This window comes from Anser cygnoides, chromosome 6 (genome assembly GCF_040182565.1).
Source record: "Anser cygnoides isolate HZ-2024a breed goose chromosome 6, Taihu_goose_T2T_genome, whole genome shotgun sequence".
Taxonomy (NCBI): domain Eukaryota; kingdom Metazoa; phylum Chordata; class Aves; order Anseriformes; family Anatidae; genus Anser; species Anser cygnoides.
The window spans coordinates 12,717,700-12,739,827 of NC_089878.1; the positions used below are offsets into that span (position 1 = coordinate 12,717,700).

General features: G+C 41.9%; 1 protein-coding gene across 17 annotated transcripts in view; it reads right to left on the bottom strand.

Annotated features, from left to right (window-relative positions):
• The window catches only part of HDAC4 (histone deacetylase 4), a 248,512-nt gene that overhangs the window by 71,216 nt on the left and 155,168 nt on the right, over positions 1-22,128 (bottom strand). For all 17 annotated transcript variants that reach the window (XM_066999846.1, XM_066999842.1, XM_066999843.1 and 14 more), the window contains 3 exons: positions 19,476-19,597; positions 7,074-7,205; positions 4,069-4,181 (listed from right to left, as the gene is read on the bottom strand). In XM_066999846.1, the coding sequence (XP_066855947.1) occupies positions 4,069-4,181; positions 7,074-7,205; positions 19,476-19,597 (367 nt within the window). The remainder of the gene's footprint in view (positions 1-4,068; positions 4,182-7,073; positions 7,206-19,475; positions 19,598-22,128) is intronic.

The window sequence follows — 22,128 nt, forward strand, 5'->3', positions numbered from 1 at the left end:
TGTGAGATTTACTGAATTACCTTATGGCCATTTAAAGGAGAAACACTTAAGTAAAAATACCTAAGTTTAAAATGAGATTGATTTGAAATAGTTGGTAGAAAGCCCATTATAAAAATTACATTAATTTAAACTGCCTGATTTTTCTGTTAAGAAACAAGCGTTCTGATCACACCGAATTCTCACCGGTAGGTGATTTTCCAACTTAAATAAAATAGCATTTAGATTTCAGAAAGACTTCCTGCAGAATTTTACACTTTTAACTCAGGTGCTACTGTGGAAAAAAAAGGGACAACGATTAATGCAATATTATACTATGGCACAATGTGTATCAGTGTAACAGAGATCTGAGTAATGGCTTTATACATTTCAGACCTAAACTCATAGTCCTGTAAGACTTTGCAGGTTATTTCCTTGGTTGCAGAACTGAGTGGATCACTTCTGGGTAACAAAAACCTCCTTTTCTCCCTCAAAGACTCTAAGGTGAAACTTGGTGCGTAACACCACTACAGCAACCACTTGGGGGAAAAAAAGCACTAATGTGAGAACAATTATTGAAAAACAAAGAATCTATACACGGCAAACTTCAGAAGCAATCCTGCCTCCGTGCTTTACAGAAATGTAAGCAGGCCAGCTTTAATAGGGCACCCCAGCTCTGCTACCTGGAGCTAGTGCTGCCTGTGCAAGAAAAGCAAAGCCTCCCACGACTGTGTTTGTCACCTTTCTTAGACACGGGGCTGTGCTTTCAAATGTGCTCTTCAATGTGCCACAAACCTGCTGCTCATTCTTCCAGTGTCCAACCACATCTAAATGCCATAATTCAGCAAAGTCACTTAGTTTTCATATGACACTATGCAAAATTTCATCTGTAAAGTGATTTTTTTATTTCCCTTTGTCTTCTTGTGCCTTCATTAATGTCAGTCAAGCTTATTGAAAATATATTAAAGAGTAAATCTGTTTTTAAGATCTTAGTTCAAAATTTGCTGCCACAAAGGAGGAAATTGGAAAAAAGCATTTTGCTGTTGAATGCTACCTGCTAAGGGCATATGATTGTGCATACCCACACACTTCTTTTTCCAAGTAATTTTGAACACCACTGGCAATTTTGCTTTAATTTAAGTAATACAAAATGTTAGCATGCCACATTGAGAATAAGATAGCTATTGCCAGCAGAGTAATGAAATATTTTACTGATATCATAAACGAAACAAAACGACATCAATTTTCTCTTTGAACAATCAATACAGTGTAGTTGTGCCTCAAACTATCTCCTGGGGATTTGTTTTAAAAACAATGATGAGAAAAGTACAGCAGCTTGACATTATCAGCATATGATATTTAGCAGCATTATCATCACTTTAAATATACAGATCCCATCTATGGGTTATACACAAACATTTTTAGAATTGCACAGAAGAGAACAATTTCAGCATGTACAATTTCTGTCTGTAATCGAGTACTTTTTATAGACTTGTATCAACTACAATGGCAATGAATATCATGTACCTTTCCAAGACAGAAAAAAACTTTAGATTTAAAAACACTATTTAAAAATAGATATTGCCTATTTTAAAGGAGGCAGAGAGCTCTAGTCTTTCTACACTGAAGGCAAGCACTTAAACTTGACTAATGAAGTACCATGTTCCAACATATCTGAAATGGTTTGGAGCCGACCTTGCAAACTAACAAGCAGAGACATATTTCTCATTTAAAATTAGAAAATAAAGCTAACCATGAAATACTTAAAGCTGGCAACGTTATTTTTTCATAAACATTTAAATATATACAATATGCAAAATTGGGAAAATGATAAAAGCCTGGTCAACTGGTATCAAAGAAATCTTAAACACCTGGGCTACAAGGTAACACTTCTTATACTAAAGAAGATTTCAAAGAAACCAAAATCCTGCCATGCCCAGCTTTTCCCAAATAAACCTCTCTAGGCAAATGGATCAGCTAATATCACACAACACGAGATGCAAAGCCATTTCCCCCAGAACTATTGCAAAGGACTAGGACATTTAGCTAAGCCATTCAGATGCTGGGAGGAGAACAATTTGTGCAATGGGTTATCGATGTTCTGTTTGCCATCACATGGTGATGTACGTTTTCTTCTGTTTTGTGATAGAAACGATCCAATATACTTTATGCAGCCCTGCACATCTCTAAAATTAAAACTAAATCATTTGTATATTTTCCTAATTTTCCAAAAATCATGAAAAGGTGAAAAAGCTTTATACGTTCTTTTCAGGGAAATTACATGACTCCTCCTTTTTGTATAATTTTTTTTTTTGGAAATGATGCATGAAGTGTTGCTCTTTCAAAAACCTTATATCAAGGAGCTTCCTTTCTTGCATGCAGTGGCATTACTGTGAGTTAGGCACTGCAGTACAGTTGCAAAAGAGGTAAAGGGAAGGTGGTTGTCTTTGACATTTTTGGTTTCAACTCCCAGTTATACATTTTGGCAGTACATGGATTTTCTTCCAAATTGTCTGCACCCCTCATGCCTAAGCCTGACTTACAAAATTGCTGCATTACTAGAAGTTGATCAAAACCATTTTTTTACAGTTTGTGTCTGTGTCCATTTTATTAGGTATTGGGGGTCTAGTCACAGATAATTAGCTCAAATTATTTATTTGAAAAATTAAATGGTTAAGGAGTATGCTACATCTTCATATACACCTTCAGGACATAATACTGACTAGCAGGAACATTCCCATAATGTTTATATCACAAGGAACTGTCAAATCCAAACAATTCCATCATTAGTGCTTGGAAGTTTGCCGTGCACAAAGTATAGGTATGACTGACAGCTGCTAAGCACTCATTCTCCTGGGGCTAACAGGAACGTACCTAAGACGTGCCACCAGCTCAGCCAGGCTTCAGTTCTGCAAACCTGATAAACAACCCCACCCGTAACATCTCTTCCCAGATCTCCTCCAACTAACAGACAGTGTGCATCTCAAAAAAACACATTTCTTCAGAACAGCTTCAGTTCCCAGTGTCAGGCGAAGATTCTAACTTACACTGTTTCAATCCTTACAATAATTGACTTAATCCTTTAAGGTCTACAATAAAGTGGATGGAGTTATGTGCTGGGTAAGTCGTCAGGGGAGAGGGTGGAGTATTAATGCAGGGAATATGCCTACATGCTACGCTACATTAGAAATAAAAATAAAGTGAAAACCCGTACAAACCTAGAAAGTGAAAAGGGCCTACATTTCTGCTGTAAGAAGTCCTTTTCAACTCTAAATGACAATTTGGGGAAAACAAGCCCAAGCTTGTTTTTACAGTCCTGATGTTAAGACAGACACTATATTCATGGGGGGAACTGCAAACGGTAAGCTGGATAAAAGGAAATGCACCGGTGACATGACACAACCACCCTGGTCTTCTACACCTAAGGCTCTTAGTGGGAGCCAGTCAACATGGCCCACAACCCAAAATCTGCCTTTAGAAAAAGGGGGGCTTCAGTAACCCTGAACACAGGAGCTGCTCTGTTGAATCAACCTCCTCTTTGTCCAGCCAGATACCCTGCCTTTGACATCCGCAGAAGTCTCAAGCGATGGTGAGAGCTTATGGGATTAAAAACTAGCACACAGTATCTGGCACCATGCTTCCAAATCCTGAGTGGGGAGGAAAAGGTTAAATCTGTTTCCTCTAAGCTGGCTATGGTTTGGCCACACTTTCACTAACCTACTGCAAACAAGAAGTTCACCCTGTGTACACTGTAAGAGAACAAATGCCCCAAATTTTAAAATCCTTGTATTCGTCCAGGAAATACTCTCGATGTTTTACAATGTCAAATCATTTTATTTTCACTCTCTACTCACGATAAAACCACTACAAGTTACCACAAGCAGCTTGAGAGCTGGCTCAAACTAGATTTAATAATCAGGTAATGCATCCTGTCTGCCCAGCTTGAGAGGTAAATTCCCCAAGCCCTCTTCAAGTCATGATCTGGGTTTTTTAGTGTGCTGCACACTGGTTTGTATGCCTAAATGCCTAAAACTCTGCGCAAACTGATTAGAAACCCAAGTGTTAAACTTAGAGAAAGGAAGGGCTCTGTACCTCTGCTTGAATACTCGTGACTGATCCCGTAATTCCATTCTCGGCGCTTATGTTATTGGAGCTGTTGTTTGGAGAGCTGGGACCAGATCCAGGAGCACTGTTGCATGCAGAGTCTAAAACACATCCAAAACCAACTTTTAGCATTACGAGCAATCTCTGAGATGATATTTAGACAGATAACAACCCCTCAAGTTTTGTTTTGGAGGAAGGCAACCCTCCTTCCCATCTCCCTTTTAAATCTTCACAGGGCTCTTAAGCAAACACACTGACAAACACACTTTCAAACAGCCTGTCCAAGTACCTACTTACCTGATTTATGTGTTCACCTCATGGGGATTTCTCTTATAGTATATTAATAACCTTAAATACAATTGGAAGATGATAAAAGACAAGGAAACCTTACAGAGGCCAAACTGGAATATGCTGGATTGTCCTGTTTCATTTTTCTGGAGCGTTTCTCTCCCCCTTTAGTCCATAATCCTAACGACTCCCTCTCACCACGAGTTGCTTCGGACATCCTGCTCGAATGACAAGGGAACCATCTCACTGTGGACGTTCTCCCACGCAGTCCTCAGGTGCATCTGGATTTACTGCAGGCACATGGCCAAAGCCGAGCCCTTACCCTGAGCTGGCACGAGAGCTGACCTCCACTTCCATGCAGAGGCACTGAGACTTTCCAGTGCAGGCCAGTGGGAGAGGCAAATTAAATCATTTTAAGAGTTTTAAAAGCTGCTTGAGTGACATGGGAACGGACAGACAGTCATAGTCATGGCTGAGCACCTCTCACAAAAATTCAGGCAAAACGACAGAGGGTCCAAGAGCAACTACTTTCAGGACACTGCCTTCTTTTTTGGTAGGTCTTCTCCACTCTTTCTCCAAGTGGGAGTAAAACACTTTCTCACTGGAAAGACCCAGTGCAGAGTTAATGCCCCCAAATAATTCTGTTATCAGCTGAACACTCACAAAATCCTCTCAGCTTTGTATGTTTAATCAACACGTTCCCTGTGAACTCACTAACCAGAACCACAGAGTTGGCCAGCTTGAAATCAAAGCCTCCCCATTACTGAGGCAGAAATAACAACAAACAAAAAACAGCATATGAAATTGCAACAGCCAGAAAACTTCCCTCAGAAGGTCTCTCACCTGGTGCATGGCACAGCTTCCAGTGTTTCTCCTTTTGTTTTGGAAGGCAAATAACATTATTATTTTTTTATTTCCTCCTTTCCAAGCACAGGATTTACCCATTGCCAGAAGAATCTCTCAGCAGCTGCAATGGTTCAGGCTGCAGCACTCGCCTAACTGCTCTAGGACACCCCAGTAGAAATAAAAGTCAATTGTTACAATTCCAGGGATTTTTTTTTTAATCATTTCTTTTGTGGCATTATTCTGTATATACTGTTTTGTTATTCTGATCATTGCGAGGACCTCCAGCAAAGTATCAAAGTTAAAAAAATAAATATATATATATATTTTAAAAGCCTTGCTGCTATTTATTGGCTCTGCATTTGGGGAGGCTGCTTGTAATCTTGTAATCAAGAAAACTGAGCAATGAGTAACACCCGACTGAGCACATAACACTGAACTTCTCCGTGGAAAGCAACTTGAAGGGAGTCTAAAAATTTTGGAGAAATATTCTGACTGTATGGAAAGCATGTGCTTTTCTTTGGTACCACATCCTTAACTACAACATATTAGAGCTTACGTATAGTACCTAGAGACAGGAAAAGTACCTGGCACATTCAAACTGTGACTCTATGAAGATTTATTCTTCAGGGACTAAAAATATTTTCTCATCCTTGGAGAGGGAATGTTAAAAGTCCCCTCTTACTGTAACTGCTCTAACCAACATTCAAACCCTCTTCATTCCCACCCGTGCACCAAGAGCCAGCTACAAGCACGGGCACAGTTCACCTCCTGCTCATCTTTGCTCAGATATTTTCCTACCCAGGCTCTGGGCTGCCTTACTGAACGAGGTCCATGCTCAGTGAGAAGCAGCAGCTTCCACTGCCATTTGTGAAGGTATTGCTGGGATCAAGTGGTCAGACACTAGGGCCTGATTTATCCTAAAAGCCACGTGACATAGAGCGGTACATGAGGAATGAAGCAAATTCGATTTTCAGATCTGACATAAATTATGCATAGCTGTTGAAATCCATTTCCTCTGCAAACGGAGGGGCTCTGACACAGAGCAGTGCCTAGCTGCCCCCGGATGTCCCGAAGCCACCAGGCTCTCTAAGAGAGCTCACTTTGAGTTTGTGTGAATGATGACAGCATGCTTTCAAGAGGAGATCAAAGTCTGAGAAAGCAGTCACGTAGTGGTACTTACACAGAGGCATCCCTAGATGGTGCTAAGAATTAACTTTATGGTGATCTATACAGTCTAGTTTACTCTGATTCCTCCTTACGAAATTTATTCCCAGAAGAATACTATTTTTCGACAAGAAACTGTCATATAAGTAGTCAAAAATACCAGCTACGTATATTAAATAAAAAAAACCCTTACATGTTTTAAAACTTCAACATAATTACTTAACAAGGAACTGTGGCAATCTGCCCAAAGCCTAAAACATACCAGGGTTGTAAAGCATTTACTACTGGAGGAAGACAGTTATGAGTTATGGCCTCCCCATGGATATTAGTAGAAGCACCTTTTGGAAATTTTATTTCTCTGCAACTTGTTGCTGAAGATCATAGAAATACTCAGGAAAAAATAGCACTCTGGTGGCATAGCTGCATCTACACAGGTCTTAAAAGTAGCTACAAAAGATGCCCATTGAGTTGGCAGTGCTGTCCCAGTAGATGGGTACCCAAGGACCTGCGCTGCTGGAACGCACCGGCATCACCCACTAGTGAACTCCACCAACAGTATCAAAGTTTCTCCAACATTCAGAGGCACACAAGAGATCCAGATCGCAAATTAACTAGATGCAGGAGTTGCTTTTGGGAAGGGACACTTCATTGAGCTTGTGGCTGGCAGCACAACTTCTGTTGCCTACCCAACCTACCTGTGACATCCAGCGGGCGCTTCTTCAGAGCAGTAACCACCGGACCATCTTTTCTGCGCAAGAGGGGGCTGCTCCGTCTTTCAGCAACTTTTTGCTTTAGTCTGGATCGTAGTTTCAGGTTGGGTTCAGATGCTGAACAAAAAAAAAAAAAAAGGAAAAGCAAACAGTGTTTGAGTTAATATTACTTCAGTAGATTTTTTACTCAATGCAAAGGCTGAATTACAATTCATCATTTGCAAAAGCCTAAACAAAATTAGTCATTCGATACCATATATTTGGAACAAAGACTTCTAAATATAATGAAAAGGTTCCAGCCTGTGTATTATCTGAATTCACTGATAATGAAAGTCAGTGACATTTAAATTAAAAATAATAATCATCCTGCCGTGTTGTCTCTCTAATGACTGTGAACTCATTTGGGCTAGATCAGAGAGCACCACTCACGCTCCCCAGTTTCCTGCCACTGCCCAACTTTCTTCCAAGCCAGTGGTAGAACCTAACTTATGAGATCTAAAAATCAATACAGGAATCGGTGAGATGGCTGAGATGCTGCTGCTTGGTCAGCATGGAGCATCGGTGTGGGGCTGGGACACTATCTGCAATGTGTTGCTGAAATGGGCAGCCCCACACCCTTGGAGTCATCTGACCACAGTGTGAGCTGGCTCAGGGAGGTACACCAGAAAAGATGGGAAAAAAAACAAACCAAAACAAAACAACAAAAAAGCAACCCCAATCAAACCACACAACAAAAAAAAAGGTGAATGTTTTCTCACTGGTTCAGCTCCCTGGAGCACCTTGCCTTGGGATCTGATGAGCATCAGCGTCAATTCAAGCAAAAGGGCATTAGAGTGTGGGCAATGCTAAAGCCGAGGCCAGGGCGGAGAAGGTTTGTTTATTTGGGGAGATACTTGGTTACATCATCACAGCCACAAAATTAAACCATATCTAAAAACACATCAAATACTTCAAAAATTCAGGGCTGCCAAAAGTAGGTGTGCATCTATTTCCTGAGACCACAGTCTGACTTGCTTTGTGTACACCATACAGCTGAAATATCCTCTTAAATAGAAACTTCTGCTGTACCCAAATCCTTAGATTTCATTTCTCCAAAAGTCAAAGCAGAACTCCTGGGATCCCCTAATATCTCCGGGTTAATGACAACTGGCAACGCTGAACACATTCGCACTGCACAGCTTATCAAGTTTTTATAAAGGTAATGAAGCCTTAAGTCAAGATTCCTCCTGTGAGATGATTTTCCCTGTAAACTTTGTGATCTCCTGAGTATACATGAAATATCTGCTTTGGTGCTTGAGGGCTCCTGACAGTTATGAGATTTGTGAACTGGCCCAATCTTCTCCATTCCTCAATCTCTTAACAACTCTGCAGCTTAATCCCTTTGAACCAGCAAATCCTGTGCTCTCACCATTAACTACTGATACACCCAGCTCTCTACACTCCAGGGCCAATAATCTACATTTCTTTAGAAGACTTAAAATGGGGTTTACAAACTGATTTGAATTAACTAAGTCTGGCTACAGATATATTTCCCTGCAGTTGGCTTTGACCACTAGGTCATGTAAAAGATCAAGACCAATCATGTTAATTGCAGGGCTCAAAAATCAGAAGCTGATGAATTCATGATCAAATGCTTAAAGTTAAGCCATCAAAACAGTTCTTTGATGAAACTTTTGGAAGGGGAAAAAAAAGAGCTTTTCATTACTGTTTTGGACAGAAAAATGCCAGCAAGAGATAAAGGAAGCACTAAAAAAAGTGTCAGATTCATCAAGATGATGCTTAAAATGCAGTACGACGTGCATTAGCAAAGGGGAGAATCATCTTATAGGACATTTACATATAAAATGGCAGGGGGCTAAATGTAAATCTGTCGTTTGCTTGGAGGACAAAATTAGAAGAGTGGACAAGACAAAATACAAGCATATACTCCGACTAGCTCCTTTATGAAATTCTCTTCAAAACAGCAGTTGCCTTAATATTTTTAAAGCAGTCTCTGGGCATGAGAACATTCAGTACCTCAGGCTGCATGCTTTAATTTATTTTTTAAAATTTTTGCAACTCTTAAGTTTTTGTAACCATCTAGATGCTCCGGTCAAGATCTTAAAGAATAAATGGGAATGTGTCACAGATAGATACCGATCCGTTCAATTTTAGATACGTTCGCAATGCCAACCAGCAAATGAAATACAAGCCTATGCCACAGCTGTTGAAAGGATCTGTCTTCTGACAAAGAAAAACATGACAATATAAATTGTACTTCAGTGCAAATTTCATTCATGCGCAATTTATATCCTGCATGGTGCTCATCTGACGTATGCTTTCTGTTGGGAATAGACAAGTAATTGTATGGCTTTCAAGCACAGAGAATGAATTGATTGCAAACACCTTAAAAATCATCAGGAAGGACAGATCTGGGGATCACGGATTACCTAGCACTACCAGATATGTAATATCCCCATACATACAGCCGCAACAAAAAGTCCTTCCATGTAACAGGAAGGAAATGAACATAGAGAATCACAAACTTAAAAGAGAAATCAGCTCAAGAAGTAGTTAGGGCCAAAGAGGCATATGATAATTTGCCAGACAGAAGTATTTTCAGGCAAAGTATTCTGTATACTCCTCCTTCGCTTCCCCAGCTGGAGGATCAAGCTTTCTTAAATAGACCAAAATGTCTATTTAAAGAACTACACATTATACACCCTGTCTTTGTCCTGTCATAGAACTGCAAGTTTTTCCCCCAAATATGATCTCAAATCTAATGTGTCATCAAGAACACAGAGAGCATAATTCCTACATGCCTCTAATATGGCGTTATCTAATCCAAAGGAAGGGAATTAAACCACAGTACCAGCAGTGCAGAACAGCCTCAAAGAATTGTGTGCAGAACAAATTCAAAGAATTTCCATATATCATATTTCATAATAAAATACTTAGTTTTCAATACAGGCCTTTCCAAAACTCAGAACAATAATTTCAGCTTATTCATATGGTTTTTAAACTACTAAATAATAAAAAAATGTTTTTAAACTAAAGAGAGCTGTCCTTCAAAAGAATAAAGTATAGATTTGAGCAACACAACTATCAGTGCCAGACAGTCAACACAAGCTCAATTTTCTCTGAGGAACACCAATTCCACTAAAAACCTCTCGATACTCATCCTGTCAGGCCACATGTCCAGACAAAGTGTTGCTCCCCATGACTTCTATCTAGAGTAATTTTGAGAACTGTAAACTGAAATATAAAACTTGCTGGTCTTCTACATCTTAAGGTGGAGAAGTCTTTTAAACAAATGCTGTGAATTTATTAAAAAAATCAGTTTGATTCCTGTTTAGCAAAGTAATGAAGCACAAGCCCAAGTCTGAGTCAGCTTCAGCAAAGCCTGTGGGATTTCTTAAGCAGTGACATACTTAATTTGGCCTATAATAAGGATTTATTCAAAGAATATTTTGTTTTTCTCCAAGTGAGTAAATTAATAACTAGAACATAAGCCAAAAGCTTCCCTAGTTTTCACAGGCTCAAACCCAAGATACCCCTCTTTTACTTCATTTATTGCAGCAGGACCCATGTAATCCAATTCTTCAACATTTATGTCATTCTCATTGTTTTCTTCCTGGAACTGCATCCACTAAGCCGCTGAACTAATCTGACATTAAGTCTGTGCAAGTTAAAAACACAAAATCCTGAACAGAGTTTGCCCTGTTCCCATTACCCATCCACATCTATGAAAAAAAGCAAACAATGCACCATGAAAACTCTAATTCCAGTCCTTGTGTATGTTAATTTTGGGAGCTGGAGACTGAGAAAGGCTCTTATGCTTTTGTAATTATTTTTTTTTTTAGATTGCATACTAAGCCTCACCAGCCAGGGGAAGACCAACACAATTACCTTGTCACTTTCCTAGAGTCTGGGTCACCCCAAGACTAAATAAAGGAGAGGAAGAGAGAGACCTGTCTAAAGCAGGCCTTTTGCACACACCAGAATTTTAATAAAGAAAAATTATCTTTTGTTTCACCAAGAGAGACCACAGGCTCTGCAATTCAGCATTTGCTTCCTGCTGTGTGACTTCTTTCCTCCCCTGCCTGGCTATTTCTCCATGTGGACATCGTGGACTCTCCCCTCCAAAAATACTGGATCCTGGCCTAGCTAGTCAGGAGGAGAAGAATAAGGTCCTTGACAAATGTACCCGGGGAGACAGGCACCACAGGGCACAAACAGCAGGTGAAAATTCCCAAACTGGAAAGGAAAATGAGAACAAGACCTAGTCTTCTGCAGAAACAAACTCTATGTTTATGTGCTAGGTACCAATACAGATAGCATGACCTGAAATAATACATCTTGGAACACAGAAGCAACATTAGAAAGGGCTAGATAAGTGGTATTTGCTGGGTTTTCTTTCTTTTTCACCTAGCCCTGTGTTGGCATGAGCACTGTTTTGCTTTGTGGAAAGGCTATTTTTTGTATTTATGGAAGACCGTGTCCTTAAAATGAAAACTTATTAAAAGCTAATACTTGGCATTTTTCATGCTCAAGTTTAGTAGCCTCAGCATCTAAGCAGCAGAAAGGAGGTTTTAACACCCATTAAACCGAGCACACAATGTTCACACTTTTTACAGCTTCGCTATCATTTGCTTGCCTGACTACAGAAACACGCAAAATGGCAGCATAACTGAGCACCACTAAGGTTTCCATTGTGAACAGCCAAAACTGGACTAGAAAAACAAACATGTGGAAATGCCACATCTTGTCTCTGCATTTAGACTTGGAAAGAAGGACAGCAACTTTGCAGTCTTCAAAGTATTATCCGTGAAGAAAGACAAGAGATGTGGAAGGGGATAAAGAACGGAAAGAGAGGAGAGAACGAAGCCCTCCAAACGAGTTTCTCCAGTGAGGTGTTTAAAACAGCACTGAGCTCTGCAGAGGGGAAAGAGAAGAACTTGGAATTCCTGTCCAGCCCAGGAAAGCTGCAGTGCCTGCAGCAGACGGGGCTATGAGCTGCCTCAGCGCCAGGGCAGGGAGCAGCTCCACAAACCAGGGGGATCGCAGTGAGCGACCCATGGCGGCCACAGCTTTTGGGGGTCATCTTCCCATATAAATTTCTCCCCAGAATAGCCCTGCAGACATTTTAAACTCAAGAACTACACTGAATTTAACTAAAATGTAACTTGCTAATACATAAAAGCCCAAGGTGGAACAAAGCACGCAGTGTTGCCCCTGTCACCCAAAATCAGTGGCTCTCGGCCCAAGCCAGAGCTTGTCCTTGAGCTGGGACCTGCTCTGCACACCAGCGCTCTGGGTTTCAGGTCGGAGACTCACTCAAAGGTACCACTCCAGGTGCTGTTCATGCAATGCTTGTGGTCAAAGCTGTCCCACAGAAGACAGGCACGTGGCCATCATGCCTCGGCACACACTCCGGGCTCAGATTTGCTTCTCCTTCCTGCTACAGGCCGCGTCCCAAAGGCCAAATTCACTCAGCTCTGGACAGAACAAACCTGGTCACATAAATAAATTTCTTCCAGAGGCACATCCAATGAAAGTCTCTGCTTTACCCCTTCTGATCCCCAGCACTCATGCTAGAAGTGCACCTGAGATGTTTTAGCAGAGCTCCTGAGGGGGCAGCTGCTCCTTTTGCGTCTCGGCAAAGCTCAGTGCTGCCCATGGAGCACCACAGCTGCCACTGGCACCAAGGAAAGAGAGAGGGGCGATGAATTCCCTAGCATGCTTTTAGATGTGACTGTCAGAATAAATGGAGAGAATAAAGAAAGCATTTGCTGCTCCTCCAGCTGCGCTTCGGTTTGTTCTGGTCTCTGAAATGTCAATGGTCTGGTCTGAAGAGCTATTGTGTAGCATCACGGTAATAAGCGATTTTTGTCTTTATTAAGTTATTTTTGGATTAAAGAGACTGACGTTCTCCACTTGGAGCAGGAAACGATATTTATAACAATACAGATTTCTCATGCAGGTCAATGCCTCCGCTCTGCAGAGCGGGCCCCAGGGCAGCGCGTGGGTCTGCGGACGCAGCAGGCCGCCCAGGAGCGCCGGGCCTCCGACCACGTCACCCGGGGGACAACGTGGGTGGGAAAGCAAGGATGCTCTCAAACTTGAGTGACACTCCATGCTGTACAGAGCTCAAAGATTTTCTCTAAATTATACTCCCACACGACACCGGGATTTCAGCCTACTCTATTTTCCTCTAAACAATCTTTGTCATAAAACAAACCACTTAAAACATTCCAACAATCGGAACCAACTCGGAGAGGTATTGTGCCTTTCTTGATAAATGCAAAATTTAATTATTGACAAATCCTTTCATTTTTCCCTTTTGCTTCTTTTAAACACAAGTTCAGAACAATTTCACCTGCATAGCCGCAAACACTACTCAAACAACCCTGTGCTTCTGCAACTCTGCAAGGAAATCAACAGCATCTCGGGATGCTGGACGCTTTCCTCCCTTAGGCTCCTCTCCTTTGAACAGAAGCAGAAGGGCACTAGCAAACAGGAGATGGTTATTTCCAGTGCGTGGGCTCCCCACCATGAGGCTACCAGCACACACCGTGCAGGAGCGCTTGCCTGCGCGGCCTGGCAGGGACAGGCCATGCTGCGGCCTGTGACGGGCAGGGAGTGAAGGGGAGCCTGCAGCCCAGGCACATCTCGCCATTGCCCGTCTAAGAGATGGGGCTTAGGAAGTTGCTGTTCATAATCTGCTCATGCTTGAACCAGCCAGAACATCGGCCTTTCCTGTTTCTTTCAGGAGGCTGGTGCCTGAAAGCTGAAGTGGTTGCTGGGATCATCAGCACGGGCAAAGCATTTGTCAGATTCCCTCTGCAGTAGGTCCCAAACACTGACGAAATTCAGGAAAACTACTGGCCATCGTGGCTCTCCCACCAGCAGATGTACCAGAGTCTGCCCCTCTGTGCTAGCTACAGGGAAGCATGAGGAGCAGTTTTCACATTGCTGCATCACTTTACTCACTGAGGGAAGTTGCTGCAGCAAAGGAGTGCACAAGCCACGGTCTAATGATGCTGAGCTAAAAACTTCTCCTTGGAGCTTTCCTGACAGTTTTTAACTGAGTGGGCTGTGAAGGTTAAGGACAGCTTGCTTTTACCACAAGCCCCAAGACACAGTACTTGACCTATAACCAGTTCTCCTTTGTCTGTCACGACTTGAGCAGAAGGCAAGAGACATTGCTGGGAATGGAGGTTTTTGGGTAGCAGGCTTGTTTTTTCCTGGTCCCCAGAGAAAAGTAGCTGAAAGAGGAGTCTATGACACTTTCTAGTTGTCATTTCTCCCCAAGTACATACCACACGCATGCACATCCTCATTTACTATCTAGCCAGGAAATTCAGGGACAGATACTTGCCAAAGATGTCTTTGTAAGCTCCCAGTCTGGCATTAAATTCAGACTAGCTTTGGAAATAGTGGAAATTCACACCCTGAGATGCTATCCCACGGTTCTGCAGTGAAAACATATTTGGGACCACAGGAATCCTTGCCTCCTTAAAATCTTCATGCCCTTCAATGTCCTGATCTGCAGCTGGCTGTGACACTAGAGGTAAAGAAAAAGGCAGGACCCAGAGCCTGCAATGCTTCACAAAACAGGGGCAGTAGCTGCAGGAGCCCCAGGCCAAGTAGCCCCAGGAACTGAGCCAAATACTCCAAACAAACAGCTGCCCCTCGCTCTTAGTGGATGCAGGAGGTCTCCTTGTGGCCAATGAACCATGGTGGCTTGGCAAGTGCCAGGGCATTGACACGCACAAAGGACAAAACGAAAAAGAGCACATTTTTGGTAACGTCAGCTTCATCAAAAATCCTGACTTCCCTGACAGATTAAGGTCTGTCAGGAGAAAGGTTTGAAGACCAGCAGCCAGCTCAGGGCAAAAGAACCAAGCAGCAGAAAAGGCACAGATCGCTCCCACCTGGATACGAGGAGGGCTGAAGGATGGTGGCTGTCTTGGGAAACATTTGCTTTATCCAACAGTAGGAGCAAAAACACATCGAGATCTGAGCCTGCTTCACAGCCTGTATGGATGATTCCTACAGATGCAGCCACATTTACATGTACAGCTTCAGAGAGCATCTTTTAGGAGTGGTTCAAATAAATGGATTGTTTCCCTCACGTTGGGGTCAGGTTTAAATAGAGATACACAGACAGGGAAATGTTTCCAGTTAATGCATCCCAGTGAGCTCAATGTGTGTTGGCCAGGCGATTCTAGCAGGTGCTGAGTTTGGCAAAACTACTGATTTCAATGACAACTAATTGAAAAGCTATGGCTTTCGTTAGAAATCCTGATTAGCTGTCAAGTCCCAGTGAACGGCAGGAATCCTGACTCTATCTCTTTGCAGGAGCAAGTAGGAAAGCTAGTGTCTGACAGGACATGGTCCAGCCCCACATAGGATGTTTAGAAACAAACAAACAAAAAATCTTTTGCAATCAAGAGGAAAAGCATGTTAAAAAGTTAAACAGTCCTCTTCAGGCTTCTATGAATCGTGATGATATGTTGGTCATTTCAGCATTCTAACTGAGAGCATATTTTAATAAAACCACTGATCAAACTCTAAAAAGCAGGAAACACCATAACAAACCTTGTTCCTGGGGAGAAAATAAGGCTTCCATATTCTTTGAAAAACAGAACTGAAAATCTGCATTAAAAATAACTTCGGCAACTTCAGCGAAACTGTTGACAAACGACTCTTGAGGTTATCAAGCCAGCTACAAAAGACTCCAGAGGTTCTCCTACAGGGTCCCAGTACACAGCACAGTGAAGCCTCACTAAATGTGGAAGACACCAAACTTGACTTGGGAGCAGAAAAGACCACTTTTATTTTCCCCTCTTGATAGCTGTTGGGAAAATGCATGCAGTAGGGGAAGTCTGTATATATATAGTAAAGGAAACTACTGATGGGGAAGTAAAAAATCTTTGTATTAAGTTATTTAAAGCAAAAGGAGAAAACTGAACTGTTCTCAGTTCAGTTAAAAAAGGGAAAGCCCCGAAGAGTTTAGATAGAGGGAACTAAGTAAAATGCATCCCACAGCCAGACTAAGAGCGGGATTCAAGCAATTAGTAACTGTACCAGTCAGCAGCCTCGCAGTACAACAATTTCATGCAGAAACTGAACAGCCAAGAAACTGGAACATAATTTGGTAAAACAAATCCGACAGGGTAAGATTTCAGGGGACAGGATGCATTAGGAACACGTTGCAAGTGTTTACTGCTTCACATGTTGAATGTTTTCAAGCACTCTTAAGGCATTATTCATGCACACATGTACTTTTACACAAGTGAGGGTGGCCAGCTAACCATCTCTCTTACGCAACATTCACACTTGAGCGTTAGACTGGCAAGTTATTGCCAAGTGTGCGCAGAGGGATAAGTATAATCTGTTCCACGTCACAATGCTTTAAACAATCAGACAGTAAAGAAAGGTAGTATTTTTAAAACCCAGTGCAATTACATGTTTATTCGTCCTGAACAATTTCTCAACATGCAGGACATGCTGCCAACTCCAAAAACGCACCGTAGAAGAAATGATCGCTCGAACTGCCTTCCCGCAGCGCCCCGAGTCCCCCCGTCCCTAACAATGATGTTGGGTGGATTCCAGTCCTGGTAATCAGAACTGTATTGTGATGGACTCTGTTATTTGAACTGCAAATATTTAATCTAATTTAATAAAATTGGACTACATGATATGGTGGTTTTAAATTACAAACACAAAGCCAGAGTTTTGACTGGTGCCAAAAATCTGAAAAGCTCACTCGTAATAAAGAACTTTATTTAGGATGGGCTCCAGCCTTCCCTGCCTTTTGTTTACACCAGACTGTTCAGGAGTCTTTCTTCTCCAAGCAACTTAACATTCTTGGCAATGGGATTTCTGCAGGATATCTTTGTGCCAGAGACTGAAGTGCTGTTGCATTGAAAGGAAAATAAAAGAAAAAAAAAAATCTCCCCTGAACCTTGCAACCTGAACTTGTACGTATTGCATACCAATCCCCAAAAGATTAATGCCAATGCCCACAAAAAAGAAGCATCAGTGTTCTGGAAAAACAAAATCAGCTAAGTATCTTCCTGTTTTAAAATAACAATGATTTTTAATAATGCTATTAGATACATTTATCATCCTTAATTCACCCTGTCTGACAGGGCTTTTATCAGCCAGAGTCTTGTTCGGAACTCAGTCTGGGAAACAGAAAAGGGGCATGATGTGCAGACACTCTTTCCTTTTTCCTGCAGAAACACACTGTTAGAACATTTGGAGTGAGATGGGCAACCTATGCTCAAACTAAAACTGACAAGGAAGGACCCCTACATTGATGAGAAAGGGAGTTTTTTTGATCAAAGACCTTTTATGCTGTGAGGGTGCTAACGCACATTCCCTGGAAATGGAGTGCCTGGTTTCGAAAGGAATAGAAAGAGAGCTAAAAAGTCCTTAGAATCATGCTGTCCACCGGCCCTATACAACGGGTACGATGCCAAGGGATGCTTCCTTGTGTGGAAATGTTGTGATTTCCCAGAGGAGACTGAAAGCCTTCAGCAGAGCAGAAGTGAAAGGCAGCAGGGGTTGCTAGCAGCCCAGCAGTTTCTCCTGCCAGGCAGGCATGTATGCAAAGCACATCCTTGTGCTTTGACGGCTTTAGAACTGAAGAAAGTCTCCTTTGAGGGCAGTCCTCCACCAGCGCTCACCCTCCCTATGAAAGGCCAAGTCCTGAAGCCCAGACAGCGTCTCTTCGGCTGTCCCAGGCACTGATGATGCAGCAGCGTCTGCTGCACCTAACATGGTGTTCGGTCTGTCATTATCTAGAAGCAGAGATTAGAGGATGCCCTGTCCTTCAGCAAATCCTGTTTTCTAAGCTCTGCCTTTGGAGTCCTCCAGAAAGGGCTCGCTTTCTTGCCAGCGGTCCCAACTACCCCAGACAAAGGCACAGGGTGTGCACAGGAAGAACAGAAGAACCTCCATCCTGCGAAGGGCTTGCCTATTTTTAATTGATTCTTGTGCAGCTGAAGTGTCTGGCACCTGCCACCCAGCTCACCCTGGTGACAGGGAAGACCATCTACTGCACAGCAGCCAGGAATTCATCCACAGGTCCATCCAGCAGGACAGATGCTACGATCCAGAAAGAGAAGTTCACCAAAAGCTCTTCTAAGGCACAGAACTAGGAGGCAGGAAGCACAGGGCAAGAGTGCAGAGGTTTATTTTTTTCTTGTCAGATGGTAGAAGGAAATAAACCACCTTCACAACAATTTATAGAGATAATGAGAATTGTGTTGAAACATTCACTCTATGTGAAAGACCTGCTCTACTTGTAACTATTAGGAGAAGAAATTGTTGTGAGGAAATGGGGGTGCAGCCAGTTCTTTGGAACTGATAGGGCAGCTAATTTGAGCAAAGGCACCAGAAAACCCATAGGGAGGTTTGGTTAACATTTCATCACCGTTCTTTACTACGAGGATAACACACTTTTTGACTATCAGTGCTCACCCCTGCACGTTTGAAGATCCACAAAGCATACCTGAGAAACACCTAGGCAGCACATGCAGAACATGTGAAGTCAAATTACACCTCTGCTTTCCTCTTAACCCTATTCCATCCTCCAGTGAAAGATTTTTCCTGTTCTGAAGCAACTTCCAACACACAGCACTGTCTGCACCATCCGTGCGAGCAGCAGTGCTCCCCAGATTGGGGTGAGCTCCTCGAAGTTTAGCTGTTCCCCAAAGGAAGCTGCTGACGATCACAAGTTTGCAGGCTTAGAAGCTGAGGCTGTGTTGGCTTAGGCATGTGATATGGAGCTGAGGACCACGGCCAACCAAAACAAACTAGTTTACATAATATATAGCTGAGAAATAACTGACCTGCTTAGCCACCATGCAGAGAAAAACCTAACTGAGAAATAACTGTCTAGGTGTGAAGCAAAACCCTTGCAGGAAGTCCCTACGCTTTGACTGGCAGAAACATTTTTATTTATTTTAAATATAAACTTGTATATAAAATGCAAATCCCAGAAGAAATGAACTTTTCTTGGTACTTTTCTCACTCAGCAAAACATACTTTGACTTCAGACACGCAGATCTCTGTATTAGTTCTGACTTTGTGAAAACATCTCACAAACTTTGACACACAACGAAGCTGTCTTCTGCATGTAGCTTTGCAAGCCTGCACACCCAAAGCAATCCCAGGCTCCCTCTAACACTGCTCACTCAGTGACAGCTGAAAGGGGGAGAGGGAGAGCAGGGTGGAGTGAGTGCTGCTTAAATAAATCACTCCATGAAATACAGCTTTTTGGTTACATAAGTTTTGTATTTTGTTGTTTTTTTTTTTTTTCCTTTTTTGAAATAAGGGCAACATGTCATAGTAAAGACAGCGGGTAGCGCAGAAAATCAATGTGAGCATTACCTGTTTTTCTGAGTGGGAAGTCATCTTTGGAATCGTACATCCCCAGGACAGGGTGATTGTAGGTGCCGGATACGCCGCTTTGGGGTGGGGAGCTCTGGTCCAGAGAGCTGTGCTGTGTCTTCCTACACAGATGGAAAGAGAAAGAGAAGGGAGAAACTTTACCCAAGTGAAACACAGAGGGAATGAAAGCAGCTTCACCTTCTCTGCTCCACTGTGAACAACAAAAAGGAAAATCTCTTGGTACTAGCTTTCTCATTCTAGGCACTCATGCTAAAAAGAACTAAAAGATCGTCTAAAGTCTAATATACAGAGAGGTAACTAAACGTATGCTTAATTTTCAGCATAAGAATTATCCCATTGAGCAAGGCACAACTCATTAAGGTATTTAACCATAACTTCAAGCATGTACTTGAGCTGGGTTTTGATAAGTTACATCCTTGAAGCTAAGCATGGGTGTCGTTATTCCCCTCAACCACAGCACGAATGAACAATTTCCCTTCACTAAATAAAACCCTGAGAGAAAGCCTAAGGATGAAATAAAACCAAAGGATGAGCACATTAGGGGCCAAATATATAAGCTGGGTAACTGCAGCCATAGGGGGTCTTCTGCCTTGTGCTTCGCTGTATCCTCACCCAAGCACTTTGCAGTGATCAGGCCAAAGTACTCAACACCCTTCCAGATTAACTTGTAGAGGCTGCTAATTTAGAGCTTTGTTTGAGCAGGCTGCTTGCTGGAAGTAAATCACACGCTGTTTGCTAAGGATATTAAATAATGAAAGAGTTTTCTAAACCTCCTACCAGCTTGCTGGCTGCATCTTTCCTACTTAATGACTTGTGTCCAGCTTTGCCATTTCTCAGGAGCTCTTTGAACCCCGATCAGTACAGACTTCTGGAAATTTCCAGACTTTTTATGTTAGCAGATTAGCTACATCAACAGAATAACTGACTTAGCAAGTGATACAGATACAGGTGACAGCCATGCAGCTATCAAACGATTTTACATTTTAAGCTCAAATAAACAGAACTTAAACCCTGTTTTACTTCTTTAAATGATTAAACAATACGGGACAACACCAAGCAAGCACTTCACCAAAAGAAGTGAAGATTTGAAATTCTACATTGTTTAATAATCAGGCATTCTTGGAGACCTTGATTAGAATATTCTGCTATAAAAGGTCCTTTAAGGATCAAAAATGAGCCATTTGAAAATTATACCAATTCATCCAATTCCTTGAACAGTACATTTTGAAAGCTCAAATCAGAGGTAGGCTGTTTGATGAGTATTGTATCAATTCCAATACAAGTTATACCCTTCAAAATATAAGGGACTAAAAAAATACCAGGAAACTGCATCAAGTTTTCTACATGATTGTTACAAAAACCTCTGAAAAGTTTATTCAAATATCTACATCAAGATTCTCATCCCAACAGTTCTTACCAAGCAGTATGATTCACTGTGGTTTCCTAATCCTCCCCCCTTTATATTCCAAACTTCCCTGTAAACACAGGCTAAATAATTTTTGTCCTCACTCTGTTGTATTATAAGTTAGCATTCACACACATCTATGCACGTACTTTTTTACATTCGCACCAATAAATGCCCACATGCACGCACAGTTTAATCATCACCTGAAATCAAAACAGAACCAAACTGAAAAATATTTGAATCCCTCCCGAAAACAGAAGTCGCTTTCTCTGCCCAGATCTGCTCATACCATAGGAAGGCTGCACAGAGAGATGTTTCACAAACAGGAAGCCCAGGCTCTGCAAGCCAAGAGCCCTCAAACCCACCATGTCACACAATGGCATTTCTGCTCTTGCCTATACAAGCAATAGACTTTTCTTTTTTTTCTTCCCAAACCCCCTTTTTTTTAAATCATGACTTAAGCTGAACAATCATGTACATTGAAGCTATTTTCATCACTTTGTTAGGGAATGCGCAGGAACTCAAAGGGCCTGTTTAGATGTGCTTTGGAGTTGCTGAATGACAGATATTTAACTCTGCAAACATGAATACATTATATTGCTCGAGGACTGGGATCCAACACCCTACACTGCTTCGAGCAAAATGCACTGGTCTGCATGCCTGTTCAAGAATTTCAGAGGTCTTGAAAGAGATGAAATTGTATACTAAATCGAGTTTGCAGGCATTCCTGGAAGTACATACCTTCACATAACACATTCCCTGTTCTTTGGGCTGTGAGGTCCTTCAAAAACATACGCACACAGCACAGCATGCGTGACGCTTCAAACACATTCATGCAATGTAAACTGAATATATATTCAAACATATGTATCTGTGCTAGAATGCTTTGTGTACAGAGAATGCCAACATCCATGTACGCTGGAATAATTTAATGTGTAATTATCTCTCTCTCTCTCTTCTTAACATGCAAATACTCAGCTAAACTCCCTTTCATGATTGTTACTGCGTTGAGTGGCTACTTCCCAAGCGCATTTCTGAAAACTTCCTAGGGAAATAATAGCCCTGCTTGTTAAGCCTGAGGTGCTCTGTCTATGTTCCTGTTAAGCCACTCTTACTTATGTTAAGTATCTTCAAGAGCCAAGCCTCTTGTGAGCGGGGCTGTCCAGCAGATTCAGAATCCACAGGAGGGACAGTCTGACACTGAAATTCAAAAGAACCTCTTCTTTT